At 43.5% G+C, this 18,225-nt stretch overlaps 1 protein-coding gene and 1 pseudogene across 1 annotated transcript in view; one reads left to right on the top strand and one right to left on the bottom strand.

Moving 5' to 3' along the window:
- Positions 1 to 15,922: 15,922 nt before the first annotated feature.
- On the bottom strand, positions 15,923 to 16,042 carry LOC145405542 (5S ribosomal RNA; annotated as a pseudogene).
- Positions 16,043 to 16,890: 848 nt separating this feature from the next.
- Positions 16,891 to 18,225, top strand: part of LOC145405075 (glutathione synthetase-like) — a 68,616-nt gene continuing 67,281 nt past the window's right edge. The window contains exon 1 of the mRNA XM_080276585.1: positions 16,891 to 16,952. Within this exon, the coding sequence (XP_080132711.1) occupies positions 16,908 to 16,952 (45 nt within the window). The 5' untranslated portion in view covers positions 16,891 to 16,907. The remainder of the gene's footprint in view (positions 16,953 to 18,225) is intronic.

Below are 18,225 nucleotides of genomic sequence, written 5' to 3'. Positions count from 1 at the left end.
CGAACACAGGTGCAGCCAGCCAACCAGCCAGCTCCAGTACCGCCCGCGTTATTCGATATTAATTACGGTTTTCGTTATCGCCACAGGTGAGAATAATTTTGGCTGGGTAATTCAGTGGGACGCGGGAATTCCGGTGATAACTCAGGGTTGTGTTTCACGCCGGCTTACATTCCCCTCTCCCGCACCCTCCTTCCCCTTTCCCTCCTCATCTCCCCCTCCTTTTCCCCTCTCCTTCCTTCCACTCACCTCTCCCCATCCACCTCTCCCTTCATCCCTCTCTTCTCTACCCTCCTCCCTCCAAGTTCCCTTCCGTTCCCCTCCTCTTCCTTCCCTTCTTCCCCCTCTTTACTCTCCCTTCTGTCCTCCCCTCCCCTTTCCTGCGCCCACTTCCCCTTCATGCCCTACTCCTTTCCCCTCCACTTCTCTGCCTTTCCCCCTTCCTCCTGCCTCCCCCTTCCCTCCTCCCACCACCCCGACACGCTTTATGTGCCCCGTGGAATTACTGGCTGTTTGGGACTGGCGTGTTGCAGGATGTTGGTTAGGTTACGGTAGGCTGAATTAGGCTGAGTTAGGATGGGTTAGGTTAGGTACTATTGCAGCTTATGTTTGCTACCTCCGGACGATTTTTCTGGCCTTGGGAAAGATATGTAATACTCAGTGGGTTAAAGAAGGCAATACGTAACCCCAGCAGTTCCAAATACCTCTCCGAAATTGAATATAATCGTCTAGAGATAGGAAGAAAGAAATAAAATACGTCATTGAACTGATGGGAGTGATTGGGTTGGGCTGATGTGGTCCGGTTTGCTTTGTTTTGGTTAGGTTTGGTTTGGTGTGGTTTGATTAAAAATTGAGTTGGGTTGAGTCGTAGGCTGCTGGTGGTGGTGCGCTACTGTGTACGTAGGTGTAAAAGTGTGTACGTGTAGATTTTGTGCGGTACACACGCAGGTAGGTGCACATGGATAAAATCAGAGTGGCACAAACGTATGTTTATTCTCAGCTTCTGTGTACGTGCAGGAAAATGCTCTTACTGCAGGGTAGACTGGTAGTGGCGAAAGTCAGCTTCTGTCACTGTGATGCAAAGACAGACAGACAGAGAGATAGGTAGATAGACAGGTAGATAGACAGATACGTGTAGATAGATAAATAGGTCGATTTAGACGGACAGATAGCTGCAGGTATAGAAAGATAGACGTAGATACAGTACAGACAGATACAGAGAGATTGAAAGATGTAGGTACAGATTGACTGATGGATAGGTAGATAGATAAAAGCTTGAAAATGAAATGTGTAAAAATTATTTGGTGTTAGCCTCTCCAGCTCCATGACTTCTTTTTTCTACAAGAAGAAGATTCCTTTTTCTTACGGTAGGCCTTTTCTACTGAAGAAACTTGAATATATCCTTCGTTCTCACTACTACAGATTCTTCCTAACTTAAAAAAAAATATATATGTCTGGAGGAAGCACGAATAATTGTTTTAAACCATGTCATCGTACTGAAATAACTGAGAGCAGCAGCAGTGAACACACACACACACACACACACACACACACACACACACACACACACACACACACAAGGTAAACAACAGGTGTGTATGCATTATGGAAGCAATTTTGGATAGGTTACTGACGGAGGGGGAGGAGGAGGAGGAGGAGGGGGAGGGGAAAACGAAGAAAAATGGTGAAGGAAGAGGAAAAGATGAAGGAAAAGATGGAGGAGAAAAAACTGCAGAATAAATAAAATGTAAGGAGGAAAAGGTGGAGGAGGAGCAGGAGGAAAAGGTGGAGGAAGAAGAGAAGGTGGAGGAGAATGGCAGAATTTAGGAGCATGAGGTAGAGGACGAGGAAGAGGTGGAGGAGGAGGAAGAAATGAAGGAGGAGGAAAATCTGGAGGAAAAGGTAGAGGTGGAGTAAGAAAAAGTGGGGGAAGGCAAAGGAGTAGAAGAAGGAAGAGGAAGAGGATGATGAGAAGAAGGAGGAAGAGGAAGAGGATTATGAGAAGGAGGAGGAAGAGGAGGATGAGGAGGAGGAGGAGAAGGATAAGGAGTAATAGGATGATGATGAGAAGAAGGAGGAAGACGAGGATGATGATGATAAGGAGGAGGAGGAGGAGGAGAAGGAGGGGAAGGCAGCAGGTGAAATTAAGTAAAAATGCCTCATAATGACTAATTCACCCCATACGCTGGAAGATTTTTTATAATTTTTGAACTAGCAAACGTCACACCATTTTATTCAACTTAAAAAATAATCTCAGCGAAAGGGTTAATGAAAAGCTCTCCCTCCCCCTCACCCCAGGACTCAGTTCCATAATTCTACCTTAAGACCTTGAATACGGTGACTTATTTTTGTATTTACCTTAAGAACGGCCTGTAGCATCGAAGGGGTTAATGGTCCGTATTCTCGTCGGTAAAGGCAGCTCCCTAACACCTCTTCCTAAGCGATTTATTTTACACCTCTCCGCCCTCTTCTGTGCCACTAATATCACCACATTCTACATAAATAACGTACAAAACGACAGTCGACAGCCGTGTCCAAAAATATATCGATAAGGAAGAGGTGTTACGGAGCGTCCTTAACCACCGAGAATAGAACCAAGGAGACCATGGCCAGTTCTCGCCAATTAAGGAAGCTCCCTAACACCTATTCCTTACCGATTCGTTTTGGGATATAGCTAGTTAATATAATTTTGTACGCTATCCATTTATTGTATGGCAACATTAGAAGGATTTATACAGCTCCGTTCCTTCTTTACCCCTGCACAATTGTTAACTCTATACAGGGGTTTTGTCCGCCCCTGTGTGGAGTACAACTCTCATGTGTTGGAAGGCTCCCCACATACAACTCTTCTCAATAGGGTGAAGTCAAAGGCTTTTCGTCTCATTAACTCTCCTCCTCTTACCGACTCCCTTCAACCTCTGTCTCTTCGCCGCACTGTTGCATCTTTATCTCTTTTCTATCGCTACATCAATGGTCACTGCTCCTCTGAACTGTCTGCATGCATTCCTCCACCTCTACGTCGGGCGCGTAGCACCCGTCTAGCAGCAAACTCTCATCCATTTTCTGTCCAACTCTCTAATGCAAGAGTTAACAGTTACTCCCAGTCCTTCATTTATGCAACAGGTCAACTCTGGAACTGTCTCCCTCTGTCTGTATTTCCTGCTTCCTATGATCTCCAGTCTTTCAAACGCAAGTGTGTCCAGGCATCTCGAAATGATCGGATCTTGAATTTGGCTCTCTCTCTTGTATTTTGTTTTTCTCTTGGAAGGAGCAATTTTGCGGGCTCGCGGCCCTTGGTTCCTTCTTAGTCACATAAAAAAAAAAGAACAGTAAGGTGTAATAAACAAAATAAACCGCATAGGAAAAGGTGTTAGGGAGCTCCCTTAACCCACGGGAATACGAAGACAGACATGCAGGTGGCCAATTGAGAAACGCTTTATCCTCGAAATGCCCCTCGTTCAGTTTTTCATATTTTCCTTCCACTTCCTATTGTCTTTTTCCTTTTTTCTTCGCTCTTCTTTCGTCTTCTTTTTACTTATCATCCTTCTCTCCTTCGTTTCTCCTCCTCCTCCTTCTCCTTTTCCTCCTATGCCCCCTCTTCCTTCTCCTTATATACGTACTTTCTTTTCTCCTCTCCCTTTCTCTCCTGTGTATCTCCTTTCTTCTCTCTCTCTCTCCTTCTCTCCTTTTCATCCCAATGCGCCTCCTCATTCCCTTTCTTACATGTTTATCTTCTTTCATCATAACTTATTTTCTTTCGTTCTTTCTTCCTTTCTTTCTGTCTTCTCATACGGTATATCTCAGTCATTCCTGTTTCACTCTTCCTGTCGTCCTTTCCTCTACCCACCTTTCCTCGTTCTTCCCCTTTCCTCCTCCTCCTCCTCCTCACTGTCTCCCTTCTACGTCCTTGCTTGCATATCGCAGACTCTAAGCCTCAATGCTTTTCTTCTACGTTTTCTCCCTCCATTCCTCCCTTCCTTCCTCCTTCCCCTCCCTCCCTCCCTCCCTCCTCTTCGTTCCTTGTCCTCTCTTCTTCCCTTCCCCTCTTTCCTTTCCTCCCCTCTTTTATCCCTCTCCCTCCTTTCCTCCCTCCTGGGAAATATCCCTCACACTCCTTCTTCTCCTTCTCTTCCTTCTTCCTTCTCTTCCTGCCCTTCCCTTTTTTCCTTATCTCTCCTTCACTCTTTTTTTTTTTCAGACAGGTATTCTCTCTCTCTCTTTTCCCTCCTTCCCACTCACCCCCTTCCATTCCTATTCCCTCCATCCTCCTCCTCCTCCTCCTCCTCCTCCTCCTCCGCCTTTCCTTCCTTCCTTCCTTCCTTCCTCCTCCTACCCCATTCTCTCTTTAACCCCATCGCTTCCTCCTTTCTTTCCCCTCCTCCTTCCCTCCCTACATGTATTCCTCCTTCCTTTCCCTCTCTTTCCCCCTCTCTCCCTCCCTTCCCTCCCTCCTTCTCTTCCTCCTTCTCATCCCTTCTCTCCCCCTTGCTCCCTCCCTTCTCCTCTTCCTGCTTCCCTTCCTCTCCCCCTTCTCCCTCTCTCCCCTCCCTCCCTCCTTCTCTTCCTCCTGCCTTTCCCCTCTCCCTCTCCCACTCTCCTTCCTTTCTCCCTCCTTCCTCCCTCCCTCGACCTCACACCCTCGAGAGCAGAAAAATAAATACAGAAGTAATGGCGTCCGGAAATAAGGTTTTCTCGAAAGGCTTGGGAAATTTTTAGACCCGTGTTGTGTTATGAGGAAAATAACAGGTAAACAGAAAGATAAAGCGAGGAGAGAGAGAGAGAGAGAGAGAGAGAGAGAGAGAGAGAGAGAGAGAGAGGAGAGGGGGGGACGAGGGAAGGAGGGAGATGGAACGGTGAGTTGAAAAGACGAGAAAAATATGAACGTTTAAAAAAAGAGTAAGAGAACGCCACAACGAGAAAGAGAGAGAGAGAGAGAGAGAGAGAGAGAGAGAGAGAGAGAGAGAAAGGAAGATTATCATTCGCCCTTCGCGACAATTACATTTTCTTATATTTACATCCTGACCAATCCAAACAATTTTTTACCAAGCTAAAGGCGACTTTTTAAACTGAAGATATTAGATACAGCCTTCATTCAACCCCCAACTCTAAGAATCTCCCCCAAGTTAAAGAAAATCGTCTGCTGGCGGCGGTAATAACAAACTTAAAAAAAAAAATCGCCCTTTCGTGTTTAGAACTGGAAAGGCTTGAATATGTGAGGTTAATTATGCGCAGAGTATCCTTTCAGTACCTTCCTCTCGTTGGGTACATCTTGCCTGAATGCAGTCCTGTGTGTGTGTGTGTGTGTGTGTGTGCTTCCCATGTCCGTGACCTTTAGTCAAGGCGGCGAAGTAGGAAGCTGGAGGGGAGAGGGGAGGAAGGAATGAGGAGACAGGGGAAAGAGAGGAGGAGGGGAAAGGAAAGGAAAGTGGGAGAGGAAGAGGGGGAGCGGGATGAGAGGAATGGGAAGGTGATAGGATGGGAGGAGGAAAAGAGAAGGGGTTGGGGGAGGAGAGGGGTGGGCAGAGGAGAGGAGAGGGGGAGAGAGAAGAGCTTGGGGTGGGAGAGAAACGGGGGACGGGGAACCACTGGGGGAGGGAGAAGAGGAGGGTAAGGGGAGGTGAGTAAGAGGGGTGTTTGAATGAAAGGAAAGCCAACACGTCAAACTAGTAGGAAACTAAACAGTACACTGAGAGAAGCCAAGAATCAAAAGGTCTTCAATCTCCTCTGTCACTCTCCCCGTTGACCTCCCTCTCTCTCTCTCTCTCTCTCTCTCTCTCTCTCTCTCTCTCTCCATTGCTTAACAGTAAAATGGGGGACAAAAATTAATCCCTTTAATACGATCGCGTTTCTGTTTATCTTACACTTTCTGCTGCCAGAGTTTTATATTTTGCCTCGAAATTTTTGTACTCGAATGTCACAGCTCAATAATTCCTTTGCCAGTCACTCAAACTTCAAATTATATGTCGTCCAGTCAGCAAGAGGTGATGATCAACGCTCTCTGTTTGATACGATCCTCTCTTAGCTGGGTACAACCTTTTGCCGTATCGAATATTACAACACCCATCCGTATTTCCGTGTGTGTGTGTGTGTGTGTGTGTGTGTGTGTGTGTGTGTGTGTGTGTGTGTGAAGTATCAAGCTAAACCGCGTACTTGTTATATTTAATCACTGAATTCTTATATAAAACATTAACAAGCCTTTCAAACTATATCATACTTAATTGAATCCAGTGTGTAGGAATGAGTAAGTACAAACATTCTTATGGCTGATGTCACTCTTATTTTAGTCCCCTCAAATTGATAAATAGACAGATTGATAGACAGATAGATAGTGTCCAATATTTATTAGAAACTTCAGGAGTAGTTTTATTACTGTGAGTACAAAATGCCGTATAAACACAGGTCCGACGTTCAGCCATTACGTAGCAACATTTAATGACAACCTTATGGGTGAAAATATGTCTCCCTCATAATTTACCCATTAGGTCATCAATGGTTGATAATTGGACCCATATATCATCTTTTTTTTTTTCTTTTTTACTCAAACTGGACCAAGAATATCCTCTTAATGTTTCCGAAAAATCTTCCTGTATATTCTTTACCTCTGTCTCTATCCTTCCGTAATTTCTCTCGTCTTCCTTCCCTTTCAACACATCTATTTTCCATCATTCCTTGTTTCTCTCATTCCTTCTTTGTTCATGTCTGTCCATCCATCCATCAATCCAGCCACCACTCATTCTGTCGTTCCTGCTTCCTTTCTCCATTTCTTCTTTTTTCCGTTTTTCCTTCCTTCTGTTCAGCCATCACTTGGTTGCTCCTCTCTTCTTTCCATTCTCTTTCTCCGTCATCCTTTCTTTCTCCTCTCCATGTCGTCCAAATATTTGTCCATCCATCAACATATCCACCTCTCTCTCCTCTTGCTTTTCTTCCCTTCTCTCCTTCCCTCCTTCCTTCCTTCCTTCCCTCCTTCCTTCTTTCCTTTCTTTCTTCCTTCTTCCCTTCTTTCCTTCCTTCCCTCTTTTCTTCCGTCCCATCTCGCGGGCTGACACACAAAGCAAAATGCCGGTGCAACAAGTGGAGGGAAAGGAAGGCACCATTCGTCTCCAAACTCCCGTGAAATGACTCCTGGATGCATATTCTCTCTCTCTCTCTCTCTCTCTCTCTCTCTCTCTCTCTCTCTCTCACACACACACACACACACACTCGGAGCAGTATCATTTATTTTCATCCGTCTTCACAAAACATCCCTCACAGGAACAAGGGAAATTGTGCATCTCTGTTCTTCTGTTCTCCTCCGTTCTCTGCCCCTTCAGTGCCACGACTTCTTGTTTATGTTGTTCTACTGTACGTACCGCCAGACGAGTTTTTTTTATAGCATAGGAAAAAACCCGTGTAGTGAGGATGCTAAAGTACAGAAATATCGCCATTAGCCTAACCTTTCTGTATCGTTCAGGCTTCTTTCGTATCAATCTTGTTACTGCCAGACGATGCATATTTCTCTCTCTCTCTCTCTCTCTCTCTCTCTGGCAGTGTTTGAGTATGAAGCAGTGTCCATATAGTTGTTTTGAGAAGCTGTATAATTTTACACCAGATCACTAAGGCAGTCTGTGAAATGAGATCAAAGTGTTGCCAACCTTCAGTTCCTCTTTCCTATTCCTGTTTCCCATGTTTCCTCTCCTCCTCTGTCTTTCTTTTCTTACCTTCTGCATCCTACCCTAGCCTCTGTGGTATTTCGTTCCTTTTATTTTCCTAAACTTTCATTCCTTTTTCGATATTCTCTCCGTCTCTTCATCCTCCATGGTCCCATAATTATTTCTTCTTCGTTTTTCTCTCCCCACATACTTCTGTCATTCTTTATTTTCCTGCATGCTCTGTCGTCTCTTGTTCATTCATTATTATTCTCCTTTTGATTTATTCCAACATTTCTCTCCATCATCTCTGACCCTTCATTCCTCTTTACTTTTCCTCAAGTTACCCCTGTCCTTTCATTCTTCACATCCCTTCATCATTCGTGGTCTAAGTCCTTCTTTTATTAGTCTCCTCCTGGTTCATCCCATTCCAGCTTCCCTTCATCTTCCGTAGTCTCTCATTCCTTCTTTTTTGTTCTCCTTCTGTTTCTCCTTCCTGTTCCATCTTCCGCGGTCTCTCATTCCTTCTTTATTGTTCTCCTTCAGCTTCCTCCCATTCCATCTTCTCAGACACCCTTACAACAAACACAGACTGGTCAACTTCAGCTATTGTTGCACCTCTGTCTCCCGCCCAGCTATTGTAGGCGTTGTTAACACTTGTCATTAGTACGGCTGGTGGATTGCAAGCTTTACTACGAGCATCGTCAAATCCTCACTTCCCATTGTTCTTTTCCTCATTAGCATCGCAGTCGTGGTCATCATGTATCATCATCCCTTGTCTTCATCGTTCATCTTCTTTGTCATCATCATCATCATCAACATCATTATTTTTCTTTCTTTCACCTCTCTTTTTTCCCCTATCCGCACAGCCATCGTCATCGTCGTCGTCGTCATCACCATCACCATCAGCATCTCTTCTTCCTCTTCCCCTTCCCTCCTCCTCCTCCTGCTCCCCTTCCTATCCCCCTTCCCTCCATCTCTTCCTCCTCCTCTTCTTTCTTTTTCTCCTCCTCCTCATCATCATCACCACCAATCCTCCTCCTCCTGTCACCAGTTCTTCTCTTTGCTTCTCCCTATCTTCTTATTTTCCTTCTTTTTCTTCTCCCTATCCTCATCACAACCACAGCCACTCTCTCTCTCCACCTCCTCCTCCTCTTTCTACTCCTCCTCCTGTCACTTTTCCTCTTCATCCTTTCCTCTCTTCTCCTCTCATTTCCCTCGTATCTCCTCCCAAGTGAACTTTCCGGGCAAATGTTAATCATAGTCTTTTATATTATTTTTCTTCACCAAGTCGACGAAATTGCTTCCATTATGGCTGGGGTGATTACAGTGTTGTGTTGGGGAGCAGGAGAGGGGTTGGGGGAGGGGGTGGAGAGAGAGCAGAGTAGTGAAGGGAGGGGAAAGGGGGTATGGAATGGATAGAGGAGGAATGAGGTGGGGAGAGTAGGGTAGTAAAGGAAATGAGAGAGAAGGGGAGGGGGAAACGAGGAGGGAGGGAGTGGAGAAATAATAGGGAAGTGAAAGGGAGAGAAGAGATGATACAGTTTCATTATTTTAACAATTATGTTATTCTTAAATTCTTACTTTTTTTATTGTGATAGAGTGTTGAGATAAGAGGAGGAAGAGGAGAAAAAGAAGAGGAGGAGAGGAGACGGGGGAGAATAGGAGAGTAGAGGGCAGTGCGGGTAAAAGAGGAAAGGAGAGGGGAGAGGGGGGGAGGAAAGGTAAAGGTAAGAAATGGAGGACGAGGGGGAGGGGGAGGAAGGTAGGATTGTTGTGTCATTATTTTAACCACATTCACCTAAGTGTTTATTTATTTGTTTTACTTTATATATATATACATTTATAGATATTTATATATATATATATATATATATATATATATATATATATATATATATATATTACAACAGTTTTTATTCATATTTCAGTCCAACTTGGTGGAAATGATTATCAGAGAGGAGAATTCTCTATCGTGTGTAAGAACGATAAATCATAAGTCAAGGTCACATGGTAAGGCCAACTTGAGCAGTTTTAATCCAGTTTAAGGCGCACTTTGTGGAAGGGTTCAATGTAGGGCAAGGATAATATTATTCGATTTTGAAAACGGTCGTCAAAGGCCAGGGTCACAGGACAAGGTCAGCTGAAAGTATTGATCTAATCTAAATCAAACTTTGTGAAAGGGATGAGGGTGAGGCTTCATTAAAGTGATTCAATCCTGAGTGCAATCGGTCAAGGTCATGGTCACAAGGCAAATTCAACATTTAGGACCTTAAACCAATTAGTGGCCGAGGGTGTTGCACTCTGTGAGTGCTCCTTCATGTTTTGTACTTCTCTGATGGATTGGGGGGGGGGGAGGGCCGGATTAGGGGGAGTGTAGAGTCGGGGAAAGAAGACGGGACGGAGTGAGAAAAGGCAGAGCCGGGGAGAGGAGAGAGGAGAGAAGGAAGGAGGGGGGAAGTATTGTTTTCATTTGAACCACACTTACTTATAGCCTTTTATTTCAACCATCGTTATTTTTCCGGTACAGTATTGGAGAGGGAAGGGAAAATGGAATGGGGTAGAGTAAGTACAGGGGAGAAGCAGCAGGGAGGTATCTGAAATACAGAGAGGGGAGGGAGGGAGGGAGGGAAGAGATTAATATTTCATTTTAGCCATATATATATATATATATATATATATATATATATATATATATATTGAAGGAGTCAAGTATACTCGCGCCCTTTTCAAAAGATATATATATATTTGCGCCTTAGTTTTCTAGACATATTTGCCTTAATATTATGAAATAACTGTATCTTAATTTAGGAGATATACTAGAGTCTTATTTCAACTCTATCTTATATTACATGATATAACCTTGTCATATTCGGCGGACCCTCCCAGGGACGGGATGTCAGTGTCACCGATTGACTTACTGAGCGACCGATTTGAAATTACTCCTTTCCGGCCCCTAGAGGCTCCTGGAGAGAGGCCTTTATTTCATTTTTTTTTCCCAAGATCCCCATGAAACTCAGGTAGACTTTCTGGCAGAACTGTATACGTTTTCAGTTTACCCGCGTTTCTTTTCTGGTTAACGTGGGAATTTGCTTTTTCCTAAAGGGCCTGGAAGCAAACAACAGAGCTGTTCTAGCTTTTACTGCGTTGGCTGGTATAGCTGCTTGTAGAAGTTCCATTCTTCACCCTTCCCCTCAATAGTTCATAACATTCTATTAGTTCTGGTAATTAAAAGTAACGCTTGGGTTAAAGTACCTGTCTGCCTACCCAAGCAGATCATTGTAACTATATACAAATTACCAGAACTGATAAGATGCCATGGGTTACAAAAAATCAGGAAGAACACAACTTTTGCTGGGGGTTGTATACTGTACATCTCATTATACGGGATATCACTTCATCTTATGTTGCAGAATACAAATGCAATTTCGTATGATATAGATTGGTCTCATTTTACAAGGTTTTGGTCACCATGCAGCCTAATCGACCTACACCCACAGGTAAGTGGGTTATCGCTCTCCTACCAGGTTGGGCCCATAAGGTTTACATCCGTGGGGTAGTTAGGGTTTACTGCTTGCATAATGCCGCTCAGGGGTTGGTGAGGATGCTCATTCTCGCCTTAGCTATTGGTACCGAGTAGCCTTGGCTCATCCCCTACGCTCTTTGCAGGCAAAAAGATTGGATGATAAACAGATAACAGCGTCTTACTCTGTGAAACAAAGCTGCATCGTACTTTATGGTATACAACTGTGTCTTACTTACGATATGTAACTAGGCCTTATTTTATGGGATATAACACCACTTACTAATGCACGGCCTCCCACCTCACCTCACCCACTCCCTCCTGCACGAAGCCGGGTAAGCTCCTCTAATGGATGAATTTGCTGCAAGGTTCAGTGGAGTGAAAAAATGTTTATCCCTGAAGTGAGTTGATATGTGTGTGTGTGTGTGTGTGTGTGTGTGTGTGTGTGTGTGTGTGTGTGTGTGTGTGTCCTCGGGAATAATGCTGAAGTAGTTATGTAAGTGTGTGTGTGTGTGTGTGTGTGTGTGTGTGTGTGTGTGTGTGTGTGTGTGTGCTCGGGAATAATGCTGAAGTAGTTATGTAAGTGTGTGTGTGTGTGTGTGTGTGTGTGTGTGTGTGTGTGCTCGGGAATAATGCTGAAGTAGTTATGTAAGTGTGTGTGTGTGTGTGTGTGTGTGTGTGTGTGTATTTATCTAGTTATTTTTACCTAGTTGTAGTATGCAGGATTTGAACTAAGTGTGTGTCAGCCTGATTCCATATCGTAAATTATCCAGTTTGCTTTTAAACACACGTATGTTCTTTACTTTCACCACCACCTGTTCAAAAACTGTTCCAAATGTCTATATTCCTATTTGGGAAACTAAATTTTTTCACATCATTGAAGCATCATTCTTCTTCAATTTATGTTCATGTCCTCTTTTCCTTCCATCATCATCCGAAAACCGCTCTTCTCTATCCACCTTTTTTCGCTGTTCTAACTCTTTCGTAATCAAATCTCTGCTCTCTCGTCTCTCCCTTAATGTTTGTAACTTCAGCTTCTTCAGTCTCTCTTCTCAAAACAGTTCCCTCAAACTTGATGACATCCAAGTCGCCATCTTCTGTACCTCCAATGCCGTTTCTTACTGTATGCGAATTACGCCGTTGCATAAGGCCCCCGAAGCCACCAGGGGGCTCCCCGAGCTGCCATTATTGGCTTTTTTTTTCTATTTTTTTTTTTTTTAGAAATTAAAATGTATGTTTAGTCACTCTATACACTTTTGCTCCTGCGATCTCTGTCCATTGTAACCGCAGTCTCTTTGAAGAAACTCTTATATATATATATTTTTTTTTAATACCTTTGCTGGTGACCGCTGGGAGTATCTGAATACTCTTTCTTGTGGCTTCCCAAACAACAGGTCTTGGGTCTTGGTTTATCATCTTTGATTTTGAACAGGCTTGAGGAGCTGAATATTCCTTTTGACGACTGAAGAGGACAGTCGTATGACAATGGGGCCAATATGAAAGGGAGGAACAAAGGTGTTCAAGCAAGGATGCTGGAGAAAAATCTTCGCGCACTTTATGTTCCCTGTGGGGCACATACACTGAACTTGGTGGTGGCTGATGCAGCAAAAGGGTCCACAGATGCCATCAGCTACTTTGGCAGTGTACAGAAAGTGTATAACCTGTTCTCAGCAGCACCACAAAGATGGGCAATCTTGAAGGACCCAGTGGCGTATCCAGGATTTTTGCCTGAGGGGGCAAACACTTCGAGTATTTCCCCAAAATATGTCACCACACTGGCGTGGTGTCCCGAACACACACACTTTCCCACATTCGTGATGCTATAGCTTTTTTCTATTTTCCTTTGCGGTTTTATTTCTCTCTCTCTCTCTCTCTCTCTCTCTCTCTCTCTCTCTCTCTCTCTCTCTCTCCACTTAGCACGTATGTGTAATTTAAAATTCGCTGCCGCATCCACCCCCAGTCTGGTATTCTGTTTTGTACTACTGCTGTGGTGGTAGCCAATAGAAATTCTGTTTTCCACTACTTATTCTTCGAGTGTGTTTCTCATTGGCTTAGGCATCAGGGGTGGTGCATACGACAAGACTGACCTGAGTAAATACATCAGGTAGGATTAACATCTCTTCAGGTGACCACTCAACCTGCCCCGGTCAGCAGGGAATGATTTTCATATCACCTGAACTGTACTGTACTGTACTGTATAGAAAGGATTTTTCCATTAAGGATAAAAAGAAAAACGGCGTAAAGCTATTCATCCTGAAAATTTTCGCCTAGAAAAGTGGGGGGAGACAAAAGATAATCTGTCCCCCAGGCTCCAAAAAGTGGGGGGGTGGGCACGTCCCCCTGTCCTCCACCCAAACGAGGCCCCTGTGGCACACGTATTTATATCTTTTAAAATGTAGTCTGAGGTGATCAAAATGGCTTCATGCAGCCTTCAAAAATTCTGCTTGTTTCAGTTGTTTGTAACAATAATTGTGCAGTGTTTTTGCAACTGGCTACAGGGTGAGAGGATATGGCTGCATCCCATCCTTGGCCTTCCCCTCCCTCTCTCCCCCTCCACCTCACTCACATACACTCTCCTCGTCAGTCACTCATTCTCCATCTTCTCCACATGGCCAAATCACCTTAATGTTTCTCCTAATGCTTCCTATCGCATCCACATCCACACCACAACGCTCTTTCACATCCTCATTTGTCAGTCTGTTTCTCCATGTGACTCCACAGGCTCTTCTCAAATAACTTATTTTCATTGCTCTGACTCTTGACTTGTGTCCTTCCAACAACGTCCAAGCTTCACTCCATATGTCAAAATTGGTATCACAATACTATCATGCAACAACTTTTTCACTTCCATGCTCACTTCCCTGTTTCTTATCACTGCCTTCAAGGAACCAGCAACCTTTCTTCCTTGTTGTACCTTCTGAAGCACTTCACCCTCCAAACTTCCATCCTTACTCATCGCACTGCCCAAGCACTTAAACGTACTCACATTTTCCATTTCTACCCACATTTTCCATTTCCTCCTCAATCAACCTCACTGTACATTCACTGACTTCACCTCCCTCGAAGACCATAACTTTTCTCTTCCCTACATTTACATTTAGATTCCGTTTTTTACACACTCTCCCAGACTCATCCACCAAGCCTTGCAGCTCCCTTTCGTCTTCACTTAACAACACAGTATCATCTGCAAACAACAGTACAGGGAGTTTCCAAACACTGCCCTCTCTCATTAGGGCCACTCCAACATCCACTGTCCTATCTTGTTTCTCTTTTATAACCCCATCCATATACAGCTTGAACAACCATGGAGACATGACACATCCCAGTTTCAACCCAACCTTCAGATAGAAAAACTCACTCACTTCACTATCCACCGCGCTGCAGCCTTAGTACCCTCATACATACTCTTCACACCATTCAACAACTTCCCATCTACTCCATGTATTCCTAATACTTTCCACAATCCTTGTCTATCCACCCTGTCGTATGCTTTCTCCAAATCCATGAAGGCCGCATACAACTTCTTTCCCTTCTCTAGAAACTTCTCCACTAAAGATCTAAGAATGAATATCTGATCTACACAACCTCTTCCCTTCCTAAAGCCTCCCTGTTCTTCTCCAACTAATTTCTCTGTTCTTTCTCTAACTCTGTCAATAAGTATCCTACCGTATACTTTTCCTATTACACTAAGAAGACAAATGCCCCCTATGATTACCACACATTTCTTTTTCCCCTTTCCCTTTATACAAGGGAATAATTATACCTGGCTTCTCAAGGGTTTTATAATATTTAGTCTGGCTTTCAATTTCAAAGGAAACTATTGCTCCCAAGCAAATATTTTTGGAAACAGATATTATTGTTTAATACACAAGTGGTAAAATTAGGAAAACTGTATTGTCATACAAGAAATATTCCAAAAATCCCTTTCAGTATTTCCCCAAAATTTTCCCAGAGGGGGCAAACTGCCCCTCCTGCCTCCCCAATGGCTACGTGTATGGAAGGACCTAACATAAGGGAAGCGCTGTTGGAAGTCAGGGACAAAGCTGCAGATGCCCTGATCAAGGCTGAAGCACAAGCTTTGGCAGAGGAGGTTAGGTCATACCGCTTCCACATTTGCACAGTGGTATGGTATGATATCCTTAACTAAGTAAACCACGTGAGCAAGCTCCTGCGGTCTCCCGCAGTGCAGCTTGATGTGGCAGTTGACCTCCTCATGAAGGCAAAAACCTCACTGACGAGATACAGAGACATTGGCTTTGCTGCAGCTCAAGTCTCTGCTAAAGATATATGTGACGAGATGAATGTGGAGGCTGTGCTTAAACACATCATTGAGATCTTTTTTTAAATATCAAGTCCAGCGTTGATGATTCATCGTCTCCTCTAATTCTTGTATTTTCCATGACATGTTAGCATATTTTTTAATTATTTTCTCCCATCAGATCCATTACATTGTATCTCCAAGATTCTTCTTTGTCCCTATATCCGATCACTCCCAGCTGACCTCTTTGCAATTAAAACCTCCAGTCAGCACCAATCTACTTTTTCATCTAATCAACCTTGCTAACACATATAAGGGACACGTCATCAGACGTTCACATTCCTTGCTTCACGTTCATGTTTCAGGAGGCATGAAATATATCGCAGCGCAGCAGCGGTCCCATCCATCCATCCATTGCCAGACGCCATGTATCCCAAACGGGGTGGTCAAGGGCTTAGAGTTAATTGTTTTACGGGGAGGGGCACTAATCCTCCACCAACCCCACTTGACACGTAGGGATGCCAACAGCATCTGGTGTTCCCAGGCGGTCACCCATCCAAGTACTAACCAGACCCAACGCTGCTTAACTTCGCTGATCCGACGGGAAGCGGTGTACTCAACGTCACATTAGTCAATATCTATCTGTCTGTCTATCTATCTGTATGTCTATCTATCTATCTATATCTATCTATATCTATTTTGTGTATCTACCTATGTCTATATCTATCTATCTCTCTGTCTATCTATCTATCTCTCTATCTATAGACACACACACGCACGCACGCACGCGCGCGCGTCCCGATTTTAACTCCAATAAATCTGGCCATCTTATCAAGCTCAACGTGGGTAATGAATATGGGCACAACGTCAACTATTATACAATCTAATTGTGGAGTTCGTCATGATGACCACGTGTTATCGAATGGACGATTTTCATTGCGCAATACGTTTAACTGGCCTATACCTAAGAGTAAATAGCTCAGTCAGGAAGACTTGTGGTAATATGCTATTTTGATATGCTCTCGTAATGTATACCACTTTTAGAGTTCAATATAAACCTAGGGTAACGAAGTGTATCTCAAATATGATGCCAAAGCTGAAGCCAGTCTAAGCTGTTAGGATATGGTAAGATTCCAGCTGTTTATTGTGACGTTTGTAACATTGCCAATTCAGCGCTTTATCCGCTAACTGTACAGGTATTCACTTCTGTTTCACGATAGAGTTTTAAGGCATGGCGCTAAGAAATTCGTCGGTTTTCTAGAGATTCATACACATTATTAGTCGTGTTAGGGAGGTTATAGCTCTCAGTCTTGATTGCTTAATATCTTTGTCCACATTTTAGCGTCTTGTGAAGCGTCGTGCGAAATCAGATTTTCAACCCTGTTCGTGCAGCCTCGCATTTCTCAGGATTCTGCCCTCAGCAGTGGGTGTGCGCAAAGTATATATATTTTGGGTGTGCGTGATTACTGGTACAGTTAATTGAACACGAAACAGCAGTGCTACCATGGCTTCTTGCAATCCTTCTTGCTGTGATGGGAATTTTGAGGAGGTAACTATAACACCCATTTCAACTGTGCAAAGCTCTAATTGTTTATCGTAACTTAGCGATGCATAGCATATCTTTCCTCTGTGATATCGTTATCGTTGGCATAGTAACTTCTCCTTCAATCCGTGGAGAATCATAGTTATATATATACTTCCACCAGCTAATGTTATTTACGCTAAAGATGCCTCCTGATATAACAGGAATTACCGCTTCTCAGTTTAGATCTGCCAGTAGTATTGCCAGGAAATTACAGTAGTATAATAAAAGAAAAAAATGCAGATTAGCTGAAGGGGTTTAATTACTTACGGCAGTTTGCAGCTATCAGGGCATGTGTATTTATTCATAGGTTTAGATTGATCATGGATTTTACACTTGTGGCTTGCAGGAAAATACAGGCTTTTGTATGTAGTCTGTGAAGAAATTGTATGCTGTTGTTATCTTCAGTGATATCTCCTCCATTACCTTTCAATTTTGGGTTATACGATAAGTGGCTTGAGATTTTGACACCCTCTGTGCCAATTTATTTACTATATGGAGTAAATGGGGAGTTGTCAACTGCCATGAAGAGCATGTATGAGGGTGCTAAGGTTGCAGTCCGTGTGGATGGTGATTTGAGTGAATTTTTTATCTGAATGTTGGATTGAAACAGGGATGTGTCATGCCTCCATGGTTGTTCAGTCTGTACAGTAGCTAATGGATGGGCTTATAAAAGAGATACAAGGTAGAACAGTGGATGCTGGAATGGCCCTAATGAGAGAGGGTAGTGTTTGGAAACTTCCTATATTGTTGTTTTGCAGATGTTACTGTATTGTTACGTGAAGACGAAGGGGAACTGCAAGACTTAGTAAATGAGTTTGGGAGAGTGTGTAAGAAACGGACTCTAAAGGTGACTGTAGGGAAGAGTAAAGTATTGGTCTTCGTGAGAAATTAAGTCACTGAATGTACAGTGAGGTTGGATGATGAAATGGAAAATATGAGTGCATTAAAGTACTTTGCATAGGCCTAGTGTGATGAATAAGGATGGAAGTTTGGAGGATGAAGTGGTCGAAAGGGTACAACAAGGAAGAAAGGTGGCTGGTTCATTGAAGGCAATGATAAGAAATAGGGAAGTAGCATGGAAAAAAAAAGTCACTGCCTGATAGTACACTCAAACCTCAATATAAGGGACCTCCATTTAGGGGATTTTGGATTTAAGGGACTCCATATTCTACCTGACACATGGACAAGACCATTCAAAAATGATATGTAATGTCTAGGGTATACACATTAATATGTT

Source organism: Coenobita brevimanus, chromosome 7 (assembly GCF_032717465.1).
Source record: "Coenobita brevimanus isolate Jiangsu-jjx chromosome 7, ASM3271746v2, whole genome shotgun sequence".
Taxonomy (NCBI): Eukaryota; Metazoa; Arthropoda; class Malacostraca; order Decapoda; family Coenobitidae; genus Coenobita; species Coenobita brevimanus.
This window is presented reverse-complemented; position numbering and strand designations above follow the sequence as displayed.